We start from the raw sequence: 17,956 nt of genomic DNA on the forward strand, positions 1-17,956 counted from the left end.
GGGAGGGGGGGTTTGAAAGGGAGGGCAATGGGGTGCAGCTGCAGATGAGCATGGAAACAGGGGAAAGGACGCACGAGGAAGGACTCTAGTGGAGGAGAGATGGAGGCCACACTGGAGGGCTTTGCCAGCATCCCTGCATGGTTGCTAAGGAAACCACTTATTTGTCATCAAGTCTCTTTCACACCGACTCTTTCCCTGTCATACACACTCGCCGTTTTTCTTCAATTTCCTTTCCTCCTTCTGTTTTAAAGGTACTTCTCTTTAGCACGGGGAAGCAGACAGTGAAATAAAACCCAGCGATGATGTGAGCACGAGAACGAGTTCAGCCAGAGTCTGTCTGTCAGAGAGAGAGACAGGACGGGAGGGGGGAGCTGTTGAATGGTCGCAGGTCCCAGCTGAGTGTAATTCAAGGCCTTGTCATTTATCCGACAGAGGACGAGTGAATTATCTCAGTGTCCTTGACCCACTATACCCCCACTTTGTAGGCTGGCATAGAAAGCTAAAGGGTAGATGGTTATAGTGGGTGGATAGGACCCAGTGTGATGGTGGGCTGGCTGGCACAGAGAGACAATAATGGAGCCATTGGCAGGCTGTTATATAATCTCTCACGATCTGCATTTGAAACAAAGATTTTGTCCCTGCTGTGTTGTTTTGATCGCTTAAAGGCCAGGGAATTACCTTAAATGACAGAAACCATCTTTGGGAAAAATATATTTGGTGTGTACTTGTTTTTGGTTTTAGTTTGTTTTTTATGCAGCAAGCGAGATGAGGAGCTGCCAGGCTGTCCATTTTTAGCCTATGGTTTTCATGCCTCCTGGTGACCACTGTGGCCCGAGGCTTTTTTTATTTTCCAGTTGTCCATCTGTCAGGTTCATTTCTCTAATTTGGCACAAATGTCCACTTGGACTGATTAGGTTTGGTCAAAGGTCAAGGACCTCAGAGGAACTCATACAATTATTTGAAAATACATTTGTTTAATAGGATAAAATGATGCAGTAGTGATATTTTATATCCAAAAGGTCAAAGGTCAACTTCACTGCAACATCATTATTTCTGGTCATTTTTTGGCGGGGATTGTGACCACATTTCACATTTGGCCAGATACTGAGATGTTGACACTGATCTTATGTGTCCACCTTGAAACTGTGGTGATTGTTTAGATCTCCTGTCTTCTTTGCTACTGTTATTCCTCTACTTTCTAAAGTATAATACAAATGATATTGCTAGTACGACCGACAGAATTACACCACATTGTCACTACTTACCTGAAACCACATAAACACTTTGGTTGAGAAATGCGTCTAACACCGTTTCATATGAAAACTGTGTCACTACTAAGTTTTTTTGTAAACGTAGCCACCAGTAATCACACAGAGGAAGTTGCATGGAAGTGCTGTCATCAGTGCAAACAGGAAATAGTCAAACAGTGGATAAAAGAAGAATAAAGAGGTGAACAAACCAGATGTGGCCATATAGGCATTAGTAAGAGATGTATGAGCAGTGACACAGCAGTAATGGTGATTAACAAGTAAGACATGAGCTGCAGAGGCATGGCTGGTGTCTGCAGTAACCTGCATCAGCCACTAGTACGTTTCCGCCTGCATGAGAGTGCGTAGGCTTATGTTTTTGTGTATCGGAGGGGGTGATGTGGTGGAAGACTAAGGGGGGTATGCTGTGTGCTGACAGCTGGCTTCTATAAATAAATGTCGCAGGCAGGGGGGAGACACAGGGGTGGAGAGAGAGAAAGAGTGAGAGAGCTGGGAATAGAGAGAAATAAAGAGGAAGGAGGGGGAGAGAACAGGGGACGGAGGGAGGGCTGATAGAGAGAGACTGATACAGATGTACTGAGAGACTTAAAAGAATGTGGTGAGTGTCCTGGGCTCCGGTCATGACTTACCGAAACACGCACCACATGTCACCACTGTCTCAACCAACCAGCAGCCCCGGGTAAGAGCACGTGCCCGCCCTTACATCTGCCTGTGTTCCTCATGTGAGGACCACAAAGTCTGTTGGCGTTATGTTTTATCTCACATCAGTGTTGCCCTGTCAGCTTCCTTCCCTGTCTTGTTTTGACTCCCTTGTGTGTGACGCAGGAACTCCATCAAATCCAGAAATCAGCAGAGGAAGAGACAGAAACATAAAAAAGAGGAAAACAATAAAGGAAAATGACAAATTAGACATTTAAAACTGTACCGCTATCATGTTTTTTGTCACACAGACAGGAAAAGAATCAGACGTAAACCGTTTCATGAATCCTGATGAATGTCTGAGGACGCATGGCTCACATGCGACTCTCTCCCTCCATTAATTTCTCATGCAGTCGGTCACTGAGCCCTGTCGTATCATGTCCTGTAGCCTAGCTGCTTGGTAACAACTGACTGAGATGTACTGTATCACTGACACCGGCAACTTTCACTTTCCTGCCTCCTGTTACATTTCATTGCCTTCCAAAGTGGTGTATGTGTGTTGTGCACGAGGCAGAGAGCTGGGTTCGGTTTCCTGTCTTGGCACAGTAAAGACACACTGAACACCTGCCTGTCTTACAGCTCATACCTGTCTTACCTATTTTATCATTCTGCACGTCTTTGTGCTGCCATGATTATGATTCAGAGGACACAGAGGATGAAGAGAGAGAGAAAAGGGGGGGGGGGGCAAAAGGTGGGAGTGAGGAGGCGGCATCAAGATTAGGGGAGGGGACGGAGAAGAATAACACGGCCCCACCAGTGAGTAGGTGGGGTCATCATTTTTATCAGACTGCATCAGGAAGTCAGAGGCCTTCTCTCTGACTTCCTCTATTTCTGCTTGCATAGAAAAGCAGACTAGCAGACTTGTGAAATCATGTTTGTGTGGGCAGACGGTCACATGCCGGTGGTGTACGATAGCTTTCTGAGGTATGCCATATGTCTGTGTTATTTGGGTTATATTCATGTGTAAAAGTCTGCCTAAAACGACATCTGCTCTATCTGTAATATAGCATTAAAACATCCTGACACTGTCAGTAGTGCTGGCAACAGGCCGGTAGTCATCTTACGTCTAAGTAGTGTCATCCTACACTGTCTATCGACATTTTAATATATAAACCACTATATAAATAAATAAACAATCATGTGTTTATTCTTTAATACCTCTAATGTGTAGAGAAATTGATATACTGTTAGCTTGAACTTTATGCACAGTGTTAAAGGCATTTCAAGTGATGTTTTTATTGTAGGTCAACTATTATGATAAATACACACTGTCTCCTTAACCCTCTGAGCCCCAAGCAGTTTCAGGGAGTTTTTGCTCCTGTCACATTTTACTCACTGTGACGTTTTTAACTACAATATACACTCTCCGGCCGCTTTATTTAGGTGAAGTGTGTACCTAATAAAGTGTTGGTGTGGTCTTCTGCTGCTGTAGCCCGTCTGCTTCAAGGTTGGACATGTTGTGCGTTCAGAGATGCTTTTCTGCATACCTTGGCTGTAACGAATGGTTATTTGAGTTACTGTTGCCTTTCTGTCATATCAAACCAGTCTGTCCATTCTCCTCTTCTCAAGGCATTTTGGCCCAGAAAACTGCCGCTCACTGGATATTTTCTCTTTTTCAGACCATTCTCTGTAAACCCTAGAGATGGTTGTGTGTGAAAATCCCAGTAGATCAGCAGTTTGTGAAACACTCAGACCAGCCTGTCTGGCACCAACAACCTTGCCATGTTCACAGTCACTTAAATCACCTTTCTCCTCATTCTGATGCTCGCTTTAAACTTCAGCAGGTCGTCTTCACCATGTCTACATGACTAAATGTATTGAGTTGCTGCCATGTGATTGGCTGATAAGATTAGAGCAGTTCAACAGGTTACCTAAAACAAAGGCTATGTTGGCACCACAATCATGACTAAAAGTGGGGAGAACTCAAAAATGTGTTGTGTAGTAAATGATAAAAAATGTAGAAACATAGGTTCAATTTCTCCCCCGAGTTCAGATAAACCGTTAAGGATAATGAATGCATAAATGGAATAAAATGGAATCTATATGTAGATCTTTAAACCACCCACAAATGTTACCAATATTGGAAAAAATGGGTATTCATATTGAATTATTTACTTTTTTTTTTCAATCTGTACTTTCAAGCTTGCATTTCCTCTCCTCTCTGCTCTGTGTAAACAGCCTACAATTCAGTCAAAGTTTCACAAAATTTTTGTAACATGACTCAGTTATTCTAGCCTGGCTAACACCAGACTATATCGTATCAGTTATATCAGATGATGTATGTAGAGCGACATAAATTGATGTTTACATAGCCAGACTAGCCCATCTCTACTTTGAGACTAAAATGCTCAATTCTGCTTCTGCAACGTTTTTCTGCAGAATGTTCTGGCTCTGGCCGCTCACAGTCTACCGGTGTTTGTGTGTGTGTGTGTGTGTGTATGTGTGTGTGTCTGTCTGTCTGTGTGTGTGTCTGTGAGAGAGTGTTGCTTGCTGCTTTGCTTCTCCAGTTCTCGCTTTCTGCAAGATTATTTATTTTTACGCCTTATTCCCCCCTCATGTTATTCAGCCACACGCATCCACTACCTTATGGGCAGTAGACGAGCTGCTGCGGGTCTCTCGGCGGCTCCACTGTCCCCCGGCTTGTAGCCAGATCACCAGCGTTACAGCAGTGAGCGGTAGCGGGGCTAGTTGGTAGATTAGGCTTTTGCCAAATCCTGTCGGAAGCAAGGCTAAAACATCCTTTTTCGCAGTGAAACAGGAGTGTAAAGTCAAATGTTGTTCTTCTTTTAAAATAAACTTTGGCTCTAAACTATCTAGAACTGTCTACAGCTAGTCCGAAAGAGAGTTTCCTGTCTGCTGCAGCCATGTTGGATCCGTAAGAAAACTACAAGCTTCCGTCTGTCAAGTAGTACGCGTCATCGTCTTGCAGTCCCTCCCCGTTCTGTGATTAGATCCCTAAAACAGGGCTAAGAAATGGCCATTGACACCAGACTGTCTGCAGGTTCTAAATGAAATTGAGCGTGCAAGGCAGTATGGGTATACCCAGGCTACAGTTATTCATGATTTTGATGACCATCTCTATTTTAAGCTTAGCTTTAGTCACTTTTTCTGATGACATCTTTCATGACACATGATTCATGCAAGTTTGCAATATTGAAAATCCTACAATTTTTTCTGTTTCCTTTTAATTTTGAAACATCCCTTTTAAACTTGTCAGTGGGTTATGGGGTTCAGAGAGTTAATGTCCTTATTCCAGCTTCCTGTTAGGTCCATTTGTTTTCTGCAGCCAGTGTTTATTAGTTCAGAAAAATGTGCCGAAGGTTGTTGCAACAGTTAGAATCCCTTGAAAAACATCTGTGGTTCAAGCCAAAAAATGTGCAAAGACAGTGTTTTTTTCCCTCTCAGCTTTTATATCATGGAACAACATAAATAGTTGTGTACAATAAAAAAAACAACCAAATGATTTAAGCTGAGAAGCCACAAGAGACTGTTCAGAGTATGTGGTGAATCGTTTTCTTCGCCACACATATTGAACTACGAGCCTTTGTATTGAGTGTCTCAATTCAGTAAAAGAACACCCTCTAAATTAATCAGTTATTGTGTCTAAAGGACCTCCCAGCAGCTCAAAGAAGCAGCTAAATGGACTCTCAGTGTAGCGTCCTCTGTCTGACTGCGGTTCTCTCTCTACTCTGTCCCTGCAGCCCCTAGCACAGTGGTGGAGGCTGCTGCCCAAAGATGCTGCCAAGATGCCGGAGAGCGCGTGGAAGCTGGTCTTCTACACCATGTCGTGGTCATACAGCACCTACCTGCTCTTCTTCACCTCCTACTCCTTTTTCCATGACCCCCCCTCTGTCTTCTACAGTAAGATACACAACAGTGTGAAAACATAACATCATTTAAAAGTCTTTCATTTAGCAAAAATGTTCTGTCCTTGTAGCAGACACACACAGTATGCCAGAAATCTCGTGAAATGTATTAGTTATTTAGTAATTTAGCTACAGTCAAAACCCATCAGTCACATTTAAATCAACACTAAATGCAACAAGGGTCATATGCATGAACTTATGTGTTCCCATTCTGACCACTTTAAAGTAGTATTTGGTGCTATTAATAATTATTTAGGCAAAAGAACTCCATTTATGTAAATCAACAGAATGAACATCACATAAACTTTGCATGCAGCTTGAATATGAAACTCCAGGTTCATTGGAAGTGATTTTTTTTTACAGTTTTGGCTTTGTGTCCTTGCAGCAGGGGCAATCCATCTAGGTGATTTAAATGATTTAATTGACTCAGCTGTTTATCACGTAAAACTAATTGAAATAATTTGTCAGTATTCAACATAGTGAATTGAAATGTTCCTTACTTTTCAGTGTTTGAAGCCAGACCATATTAGATAAATACTGACATCAGAGAAAAAGCATGTTTAATATTTCTGTAACTGAGCCTCTCATGGAGCTGAAGTCTTTTTAATCTAATGAAACAGCAGGCAGCACGCCTTAATCCTATAGAGACTCTGTGGGGGTAAAACACCACTTTGAGTATTCAAATAGAGAAATATTTATAGCAGTGTAGACTGGATATGCAGCCTGTTGGTTCCTGCATATTCTGAGCATTAAATGGATCACTATTCCTTGTTATTTAATCATCAGTGATTGGCTGTTATTGATGCAAAAAACCCAAAAGCTTTTTTATAGTAATTAAAAGGACAGAAATTAAATAACAACAGATAACATAAAGCAAATCTTTATGATAGAATACATTAAGTTTTGCCCAAACGCTTATTATCTGAATGACTGTACCTAATGGAGGACTATCACTGCTAATGGAGGATTCCACTTATAATCCAGCAATGTCTCTTACAGTCTCTCTGCCTCCTCCATCAGACATGGAGGTGTCAGAGCTCCGGTCGAACTCCATCACTCTGAGTGGAGCATGCTAAGGCTGGTTGACAGTGCCAGGTTCATCTTTAATAGACCTCTAATAGCTGTCAGCCTGAGATGTGTACAGAAGCAGTGTACTGTAATGTGGCTGGACTGTTAGGGAGGGAGAGCAAGAGAGAGAGAGACACAAGGCTTGAAAGAGAAGAATTTATTTTGAGAATTAGGAGAAATCAAAGCAGAGGGGTCTGTATTCTTTAGAGAAATTAGGAAATGAAAGCTTCAGTCTCCTGGAGAAAATAAAAGTCTCCGGTTCCCATGCCTCCCCTTGGCAGCTCTTCTGTTGTGATCCATCTAGCAGCCTTCTCCTCAATGTTTAATGACGGAAGGTCCAATCAATAAACATTACACACGGCCTGAACGTAACCCCATCCTGCCAGAGACAAACCTTACTCAAACATCAGAGGAGAAAGTTTCCGTCCAACATCTGATAGGTTTCAGAGACACGAGCTAGCCTTAGTGTACATTTGGCCTGTTTTGCCTGTGGTACTTTAGAAACCCTCTCTAATTCCCCCGAGGTTAAACCTGATCCCTCCAGTCTCCTTCACATACTAACTACCACAGCTGACCCTTCACATCTGGTATCCTGCCCGGAAGTCACTCTATATAGTAGTGCTGCTCCAAGATGGAAAAAAAATCAACTGAAAATTGAATAATAATTTCAAAAAAAGGAAAAAAATAAATTATTAATAATAATAATAATAATAATAACAATATATAAATAAATAAAAACATATGTAATATAAATATACATTTAAAAAGTATTAATCAAATAATGAATAATAATAAATTAGACCACAACCTACTGAAAACTTGCTGTATATAAAATACACATGGACCTTTATAGTGTGGCAATTCAGTTGTATGTTTTTAAATTATAGATAAATTTAAACATATTATTTAGATTGCATTTTGGACAAACCTGAAAGTGTTAATGGTAAATCTTTTTTTTGTTGCAAATATCAACAATGTATTGAGTCATCATTAAAACACAGAATAATGAAATGGAATAATTGGCACATGTGACTGTTCATCATTTTAAGTAGGTATGTTCATAGTGCATCAGTTTAATGCAGATTAATTCACCGTAAAGATTATATGATTAGCGTTTAACAATTTACTTTTTTTTCCCTCCAGCCTACACAGTCATTTGTAATATGGAATTTGTTAGAAATTGGACATTTGGATTTTATCAAGCCTTACAATAGAGTGTATAAGCAGTGGATATTAAAGCCTAAACAGCATATATTTAAAAAATATATGGCTACTCATAATTATGTTAAGGATGTATGGACAGTGCCCTTTCCAAGCGTGTAGTAATTTTTTTTCATTTAAATACTTATTAGACTTTGCATCAATTGCAATTAATATACTCACACTTATTAAAAAACAGAAGATCCACCATTTTCTTTTTGTTGTGTTAATGCAGCAATTTTTGTTGTGTTATGTAAGAGGCTGTATTTCATGGTAATTTAAATAAATAGTTTGGGGGTGCAGTGATGAGCCAATCACTCTTTACTTTGAATACAATTCTTGTTGTTTTAATTCACAATGGCACTGTCATGTCGTCTTAACACTTACTGACAGACAAGTGTCTCGTCCACATGAGCCTTCACTGATAAGCTGTGAGTCTGATGTAATAATGTCAGTTGGAAAGAACCGTTTAAAGCTCTGTGATAGTTGTGATACAATCATCACTTTCTGCGAAGAGTCTCGAAAAAACAGAAGCAACAAAAGAAAGATAATGCAATTACAATACATTTGAGAAAGCTCTCAGAGAGTGCACATCTGTCTTCATGAATTTGACATAATACAACACTTTTAATTTCTAATCTGCATCTGTCAAAGTGCATGGATGCCTTATGTACAGTTTTAAATACTGTCAGTGTGGTTACTGAGTTTTAAGCTATTTAAATATATCATGTTGCTGTAGTGCCACCTATAGACAGATTGTCATCACATTTATTTTCAGTTTATGTGAAGTAGGTCATGGCTACAACATAAAAGAATAATGACAGGGCAGGCTCATTCACATGGTTTTTATATCAACTTAAGCAAATACGAACAGCACAAAGCAAATGTGCCATTTATCTCCTTCTTTCATCATTTGACAGTTCATGACTAAAGTTGAATGAAGCTGATGATTTTTAAAGTAAAAGCTAACATCCTGTGCTATTTCCTGCCTTTGTCCAGACTGGAAGAGCGGTATGTCAGTGCCTGCAGACATCGCCATAGCCTACCTGATCCAGGGCAGTTTCTACGGCCACTCCATCTATGCTACAGTCTATATGGACGCGTGGAGGAAAGACTCAGCTGTCATGGTGGTGCACCACATCATCACACTGGCACTCATTAGCTTCTCCTACGCCTTCAGGTACACCTGTCTGGTTTAATGTGTTTGCCTGTTCGCCTAAGTATGAAAATATCCACTTTTGACCCTTTTTGGGTGAGCAAAAATGTCATATTGCCACATCAAGCCACATAACAGAGAACAGATGCAGTGAGTCATATTTAATGTATTAAACCTTGGTCATCGTGGTCCATTATCACACTTTTAGCACCCAGTAGCATCCAAAATAAATCCCAAACATAATGTGGGTGACGCTGTTATATTTTTTTCTGGTTGGACCAGAACAAAGTATATTTATGCACTTAAGGCTTTCAGCTTTCTGTCTGGAAAAAAGTGATTTTACAGAAAAGGGGAAATAGGAATGGGCTTCCTTTTTGATAATATAAAAATGAAATAAATGGCTTCAAAATGAACTGCATCACATTTGAGCTCTTTTGCAGACTTTAAGGTATAATGTGTAACTTTTCTGCATTAAAATGTCTAAAATGACGAAAGCTGTTATGCATGTTTTAGAAAGGGTCCTGGTATGACTCTAAAAAATGCATCTATAAATGCATAAAACTACTTGTTTACGCGACTTGTATTAGAAATAAGCTGAAAATGACACATACTGTACCGTATGTCTGTTCAGATACCACAACGTGGGGATTCTTGTGTTGTTCCTCCACGACATCAACGACATCCAGCTGGAGTTCACCAAGCTCAACGTCTACCTGAAGTCCAGAGGAGGAGGCTACCACCTGATCAACGACGTGCTGTCCAACATGGGCTCCGTCAGCTTCAGCATCACCTGGTGAGGCTCAACACACACAAAGACACACACACACTGATTCCTGCTGTCTTGACAGCTTCATCTGTTTCTTATTCACTCACAAAGATGAATAGACATACATTTCTCTTCTGGGTCCTGTTTTGTTCTCTCAGGTTCTGGTTCCGTCTCTACTGGTTCCCTCTCAAAGTGCTGTACGCCACATGTGTGTCCAGCCTCCAGTCCGTCCCCAACATCCCCTTCTACTTCTTCTTCAACGCACTTCTTCTTGCTCTGCTGCTCATGAACATCTACTGGTTCTTGGTAAGGACACACAGGTTTAATTCAAACCCAGATTTATGGTCAATTTTTGTTTTGTCTAAACTGTCTAAACCACAGCAGAGCGACACAATCTGACCTTTTTGTGTTTCCTGTTCCTTTCCTGTTCTGTGTGTAGTTCATTGTGGTTTTCGTAGTGAAGGTGCTAAAGGTGAAGGAGGTGAACGACGTCAGGGAGTACGAGGACGAGGACGGCAGTAGGGCAGCAGCCGGCCTGCTCAAAGAACGTCAGGCAGAAAACAACGATGATGATGCTGGACATCACAACTCTGCCCAGGGGTGAGCTGACCCTGTCGTTTGTTTAATCCCACACAGAGAAAATACCACCAGCTCCGAGTGGAAAAATACCACCAGCCAGCTGCTAGCAGGTTTACACTGTAAATGTTGAATTTGAAACCAAACCAGCAGTTTAAGGTGCTATTTGTAGAACTACCACATCAATAAATCATGAGTTTTAATACAGCTCAATAGGCAGACTTGAACAACTGTGAAGAGAAGGTCTGTTGCAGTGTTTTTACACCAGCTCTGGTACTAGTGACAGAGAACTGGGCTTTACCAAAAATACATATTTCATTAAGAAAACACAGAGTCAGGTTCATTGTAATATTCTGAATACACCATTGAATTATGTAATGGTGATCACTTCTGTTGTGATTTTTTTTTTGTTTCATTAATTTTAACATATCAGCCTCATAAAAAAACAAACAGATACTAATGTGATGTAAGAGAAGTCACAGTCAGTTAAGGGAAAATAAAAAATCATAACCAAAGAAAAAAACAAAACACTTAACTAAAGGCAGCCACAACAACCAGCCCGGCACCCCAATAATTGTTAGATTATTTACATGTACACATCCAGTCAACTATACTGTCTCTAAGATGTCGCACCTTTAATGTAAGCTAGAAAAAAACAGCTCTATTTGGCCTGGTAATTATATTTTCAAAGGCACCTCTGTAGCATTTTACAATTTGAGCTTGAAACAAAAAAAGTGCTTACTTGACTCTAAAGTTTATCTGTTTGTGCCTTTATCTGAACTATTCGATTCATCTGTCTTTATCTGAGGAGTTGCCTTCAACCTCCAGGCCTCTATCATCTGCTGCTGATTATAAGCAGCCTTTGACCACCAAAAGACCCAGAAGACCCTGAAACTGCAAACATATAATCATATATTCACAGAAGAAAAACACTGCCACTGTCTCAGCTGTTGAGTTTTGCTACAATCCAAACATTAATTAAGCAGCATTTAAATGAAGCAGGCTCGTCTCCTCCAGGTGTAGATGCAGAGGGAGCAGATCTCCCCCTGAGCTTGTGTAACTAGAGTCCCTCACAGGGAGATAGGATCAAAGAGCCTGAGACCATATGGAGATGTGATTATGTGGCACTCCTTATCAGCCTGGCCTTGACCATCGCTGATATCCTCTCTGCCTGCTAAAGCCTCACACCTGCTGATCACCTCACCTGACAAGCTTATTGACTCGTCCCCCGGCCTGTCCTTCGCTCAGATGGCAAGCCGTTTTAACATTTATTAGCTCGACTGGATTTGTAGTGCAGATATCTGTAATTAAATTCTTCCTGGTCAAAATAATTCCATCGCAAAATCCACTCACTTTTGCTATTTATGTGTATTGGGTTTTCAATTTCCACAATTGCATTTTTGATGTCTGGAATAAATATTTTGGATATGAACAGAATTCATAATAGAAAAAAATACTATCGTTATATCTACAATCCAATTGTTACTAGTCATAATTTCAATTTCAGATATCCATAAGTTAATATCCACCATACTTTTGTGGATATAATAAATAATAATAATAGTATCTTCAATTTTTTTAGCACCTTTCACGTGGCCCAAGGAAGCTTTACACACTAGAATAAAACACAACACAAACAAACAAACAAACTGAAACAAATAACAAAGATGAATGTCTGAAATATCTAAAATGTGATTACAGCAATTTTGATTTTGATTGAATGATTGGTTTCAAACTTGACACAAATTAGTAAAAATAAATAAAAGCAAACATAAAAAACAATATCAGTCAAGTTTTGTTGTGTGTCAAAAAGTAATGTAGCTTTAATATGAGTCAATGTGTGACAATGTTTACGTATCACATTGCTCTGTTATTTTTTTGCCACATTGTGTCTCTCTCCTTTTTGAGTTGACAAGTCATTAAGAATACAACTATCCTATTCCTAAGCCTACACTCTTTTTTTGCTGCATCGTTTTGGTAATGGGAATTTTATTGTGGGTCCTTCATTAGTCATGGAAAAGTTTTCACATTTTGTCCATGAAAGTGCATGTGGTAATCCTGACTCTCTTTGCAGGAAGCACGTGCAGAACGGGGTCACCAAAGAGAAGCATCTATAACAGGCTCTCTGTCGCCACCACCTGGCACCAGGCCACAACTACAAGCAAGACAAGACGCCCTCCTTGGATGGCTCACGCTCAACAAACGTGGCTGAAGGGAAGAGTGTCACAAAAAGAAAAAAAAAGGAAGGATAATAGCGAGTTAGGCTGCAATGAGTTTTTACTCTTTTTATTTGTTTTAGAACATTTCATTTCATCGCTGTCGTTTTGTTTTGTTTTTATTAGAGCACTGTGAATGTTATTTCAGGTGACTTTTTGTCTTATTGTTGCTAACTTTACATTTGATAGATTCAGTAGAAACAAAAACCAGTTGGAGTGAGAGTTGGACTGTGATCGTCACGTACAGTCGTAGAACAGGGTGTCAATCATCACCGTCACCTTGAACAGCATCGCAGCACCCTGACAAGAAGCAGGTTTATAGCCCTGTTAGTGGTTCTGTAGACCGACAGTAACCTTTAGCAAGCTTGTAAACAAGCAATATGCTAATTCTATAGGGATGAGCTGTGTTTGCCGTCAGTGAAATAATAAATACTTTTCCTCCTTTAACCTCCGTCCATCTTCTAGAGAAAAAAATCATGATTTAAATGGGAAACGTATCGTTTTTCATGGCTGCAGTGATGCAGGAGAGTCTGCCTGGCATCGTCCACAGCCGTTTCACCACATGTATTGATTTTCATATCATTGCACAAGCCAGTGGTGGCGACCACACAGCGCTGGCGTCCATTAGTTTGAATTGAAAAGCCACATTGGTGTGTGTAGGTATGTGCGTGTGTGTTAGGTGTTTCAGGATGGATGTAGCTTTTAAACTCCTTCACAACATTTCACCTCTCGGTTTGATTACATTACATTTTATCTCTTGTACTGATGATCAACAGGCATTGGAAATATTTAATTGTATAGAAGCTTTTTTTGTTTGTCTTTGTGTGTTGCAAAGCATCTGTTGCTGCACTGACATGAAGGCATACAAGCTGGTTGCTGGTTTAATGACAGCAAATAGCTCGAATTGATTGACTGGGTTTCAGTATCATCCTCATCATTTAATTTGTTTAAACAATATGGATTTAATTAACATTTATAACCAGTTCGTGGGTGGTGGCGGCTATCACGTTCACAGAAAATTGGAACAATAGCCCAGAACTTGTGTAAAGATAAAGATCAGTATGATGAAAAAAAAACAATTATGTATGCACACATTATGGTATTCAGGAATGCATGACCGAATGATTTTGGAAATATGCTATGAAATTGTCTTACAAACAATGAAGAAAAAATCCTCTAGCTATGTAATTATAATGTCTTTATTAATGTCTAAGAATCATCCTAAAAGAGATTTTTCTTTGAAGCAGCAGTGACCACTGAACACACGCATACAACCGATGTGATAAAATTTCATGTGGCATTTAAATGTGAATATTTTAACATATTTTTCAGACACATAGAGAATTTAAAATCTATTTTGTCGCAGAAATCCCACAAATTAAAGAGGACCTATTGTGCTTTTTCAGATTCATACTAGCATTCTGGGTTTATTGTGCTTTAATGTTCTTCTTATTTTCCCTCATACTGCCCATGGCATGGTTTGAGCTGCTCCGTTTGAGTGCCTGTCTCTTTAAGACCCCGCTCTACTGTGCTGTGATTGGCTGGTACTCAACTGTGAAATCTGCTTGCTAGTTAGCTAAAAAGCCAGCTGCCAAATGATTAAGTGAAACAAATCAGTGTTACACATACACACTTGTCACAGAGTAGAGAAACACATTGCTATAATCAGATGCGTGACAAATTTGTTTGGCTCAGTTTCCTGTAACCATTGTAGCATGAAAGCATGGTTGAATCATCTAACTAGCTAACTAGTTGACAGTTGGCTAGTCTGCTAATTCCACCATGCTTTCATGCTACACTGGTTACAGGAAATGAGCCCAACATCAGCAGTGTTGTTGTGTATCAGTGTATCACAGTGACTAGATGGGTAAATAAAACCTCTTTACCACTGTTATTGCAGTCAGAGGAGGTACTTTAACGGAGAAGAGCAGCACTTTCTACCTTGGTAAATCACTAAAAAGGCTTCAAAACTAAAAACTAAACAATCAGCCATTGTCCAGCAAGAATGTGACTTGTAATTGAGGTGAAATTAACAACATTACCAACATTACAGCGTTGCTGTTGGCATGTAGCTGCATGTAGCAGTGTATGTAATGTAACCACTGCATAAGATGCCTTTTTTTAAAACTTTTATTACGTTTATCATAAACATCCGACACTATAATATATAGATATGACAATTATGAAAATAAGGAAAAGCATAATAGGTCCCCTTTAACTTAAAATACAGTGAAGAGGTTTCCTTTCATTCGACTGGTTTCCCGCTGGTTAACTGTATGTGTCAGTGGAAACAGCTGCTGCACCTGTTTAAAAAAAAAAGGGATATTTCTACTCTTCCTACCTTCTCGATCAAATTCAAGCTCTTGTTTGGATGAACAGCGTGCTTGTGCTGCTGGAGCAGGCCGCAGATGTTGTGCTGTTTTAGTTTATCTGTTTGTCTTCCACAATCCCCACATGTTGGGGAGTTCAAACTAACTTTTAATTTTATATTAAACTATCACTATTGTAGTTCAGGTTATCATTGTTAATTTGTTTTTGTTTTTTTGAATTGCTGCTGTTTTTTTTCTTCTCTGAGAGCACTGTTGGTATTCCAGTTTTGTTGTTTTTTTTCTCTGCTGTGTACGAGTCAGTGATAGTCTGCTCAGATCAGATATTTACAGGGAGTTGTTTTGTTCATCCACATTACAAACATCTGGATTTAGTATCTTCCTTTTAATCTGAATGCTGGCTCAGACTCATTTTACTGTAGTCATTAAACATCTGTACTGTAAAGTAACATGTTTTATCACACATGTTGCTGTGTGTAATATATCAGACGTTCCGTGGCTGACTGGTTTTACTAGCATGGTGTTCTGGCAGGAAGTGACCTCAGAGGTCTTTATTGCTTAACTGTGAGACTAAGATGACATGGGTGAAGTTCCCAGTATACCCACAAAGACCTGTGATCTGGATTAGGTGTGACTCATCCCTTAAATCCGGTACGGTACTGTGTGCAAAAGGCACATCTTCAATCTCTCCCCAGCTGTTTCATACTACAAACAGTCCTGTGATGTGATGTGTGAACGAGTAACTACTACTAGGGGTGGGCGATAGGATAAAATGCACCGAGACGATATTATATGATGTCTGTGTAAATCGGTGAGTTGTTTTATGGAAATATTATGGATTTTCTATTTCCCTTTCTGAGGTATTTACTCTGATGGATTACCCCGAAACAGCTGCAGCAGCCACCAGGCGTACATTAGATAAGAGTCAATTGGTTTTTCTGAAAGTTTATTATGTATGTCAATATGATATGAAATAATCCATGTCGCCCACCCTAATTGCAACCCAGATGTGATAAAACTATCAAAAAAATTAAGAAAAAAATATTTTTAATCGTTAATTTATTTTTCTTTCTTCATAAATTGGCTAATTCTTATTTAAATGTCAAATGATGGAAACGTGAAGCTCAGTTCAGTTAGGACAACTCAGTTGTTAATGCACACACTTGATAGAAACGGACCTCGTCACTCCCCATTTGCACACACTAAGATCGACTCAATGGTGATCAGGGAACGACGATAAAATGATGAAGCTGTTGGCAGTTATGGAGATACACTAGATCCATTGACAGATACCCATCCGATTTCTATTGAAAGCAGGAGATCCATCCGCAATTTGCATGATGGATGATGATGATGATGACAACGGGCCATTCCCCATATCTAAACTTGCAGTTACGACTCCACCTCAGCTTTATGCAAATGAGCACCGTCCATTGCAACGAACTTGGCTCAGCAAACTCAGATCAAACTGTTAAACTAAGCAGTGCTGAAAAAATATGAATATTTCTGTAACTGCATTGCCTATTTCTCGCCTTGAATGTTTTCAGAAACATATTTTTTGTACTAATCAGCACTTTGACCTGGCTGCCATGTTGAAAACTGCCAATCCGAGAAAATTGGACTGTCGTGGGTTCTGGCATATCTTTCAGTCTGTTAACTAGATTTGGTTTAACTCCACTGTAAGGGAAAGCTGTCTGCTGCTGCTGCTTTACTGATCAGTTTGAAAAGGCTCAGTAACAGAGACTTGATATATTTGGTGTCCCTGTATTAACACTTCGTCACTCCTTTTTTCCAAACATTAGGATGAACAAAGACAAATTGAGGGAGTGATGATAAAAGAAGCAGTGTTTATAGAATGAGCAAAAAAGTTGCAAAGGCTGCAGTGTTGAAATGAGCAGAGTATGGTGTAATATTAGGTGGCTCGTCTGACTTTGTCCCTCCCTGTTTCCAATCATTAAAGCAACTGAAAGAAGCTTCAACTGTGTTCATTTTGGCGCCTTCAGTGTTTCCATGACGCCACTGCTTCGTGTCGTTAAGATCTTGATCTGGCTTGCGCATTACTTTTAGATGTGAGTGAAAGCCTTTTTCTTATAAAAGAATAACTTTATAGAAAATATTCTTGCTAATGGCCTCAGTATTAATTATTATACATCAGTATTAAACTGTGACTGTTTCACAACCAGTTGAAAGTTCCTTGTAGTTGCTTTAAGATCAGGGAGTGACGATAAAATGAGCAATGTTAAAGGCTGTGTCGGATGTTTTGCACTGAATATGACGTGAGTTGTCGGCCTGAACTGACTCTCAGGCTTTGCCTCCATTATGACACAAAGTATCTTCGCGAGTGCTTTGATTGTGCCAAATCGTCCACCCAAATTATGAGGCAAGTGTTTGTGGGAACTGGTGATGAGCAAATAGGAGCGCTAGTAGAGAACGGCGGGCAGAAAAAGCCCTGCAGGTATTTCTTATAAATTGCACTGTAATTTATTAGTATTATTTTTATTGTTCATTGTTAGATCAAAATTAGAAAAGGGAAGGGAGAATTTGGGAATTTTTATGACTTTCTTGGAAAGATTAGCAACTAAAACTCTTAATTTAAAGTGGATTTTAATGATTGTTTTCTGGACCATTAATACACCAATTACTACAAATTGACCCTTTTTGTTTTGTTTTTTGGAACTCAATTTGACCACTTTCTGAATCTGACCACTTATAATAAAGACACTTGCTCTTTTGTAATGCAACTTTAATACCATACAGCCAATGTTATTGTTTCATTTTTTTCCCATAAAATAAAACGTCAGTAAACAAGTGCTC

At 39.6% G+C, this 17,956-nt stretch overlaps 1 protein-coding gene across 1 annotated transcript in view; it reads left to right on the top strand.

The window, feature by feature from the left end:
- cers1 (ceramide synthase 1) overlaps window positions 1-17,951 on the top strand; it is a 34,674-nt gene extending 16,723 nt beyond the window's left edge. The window contains exons 2-7 of the mRNA XM_059341754.1: window positions 5,669-5,828; window positions 9,101-9,281; window positions 9,889-10,050; window positions 10,182-10,329; window positions 10,463-10,623; window positions 12,674-17,951. Coding sequence (XP_059197737.1) covers window positions 5,669-5,828; window positions 9,101-9,281; window positions 9,889-10,050; window positions 10,182-10,329; window positions 10,463-10,623; window positions 12,674-12,716 — 855 coding nt within the window. The 3' untranslated portion in view covers window positions 12,717-17,951. The remainder of the gene's footprint in view (window positions 1-5,668; window positions 5,829-9,100; window positions 9,282-9,888; window positions 10,051-10,181; window positions 10,330-10,462; window positions 10,624-12,673) is intronic.
- The last annotated feature ends 5 nt before the right edge of the window (window positions 17,952-17,956 follow it).

This window comes from Centropristis striata, chromosome 9 (genome assembly GCF_030273125.1).
Source record: "Centropristis striata isolate RG_2023a ecotype Rhode Island chromosome 9, C.striata_1.0, whole genome shotgun sequence".
Taxonomy (NCBI): Eukaryota; Metazoa; Chordata; class Actinopteri; order Perciformes; family Serranidae; genus Centropristis; species Centropristis striata.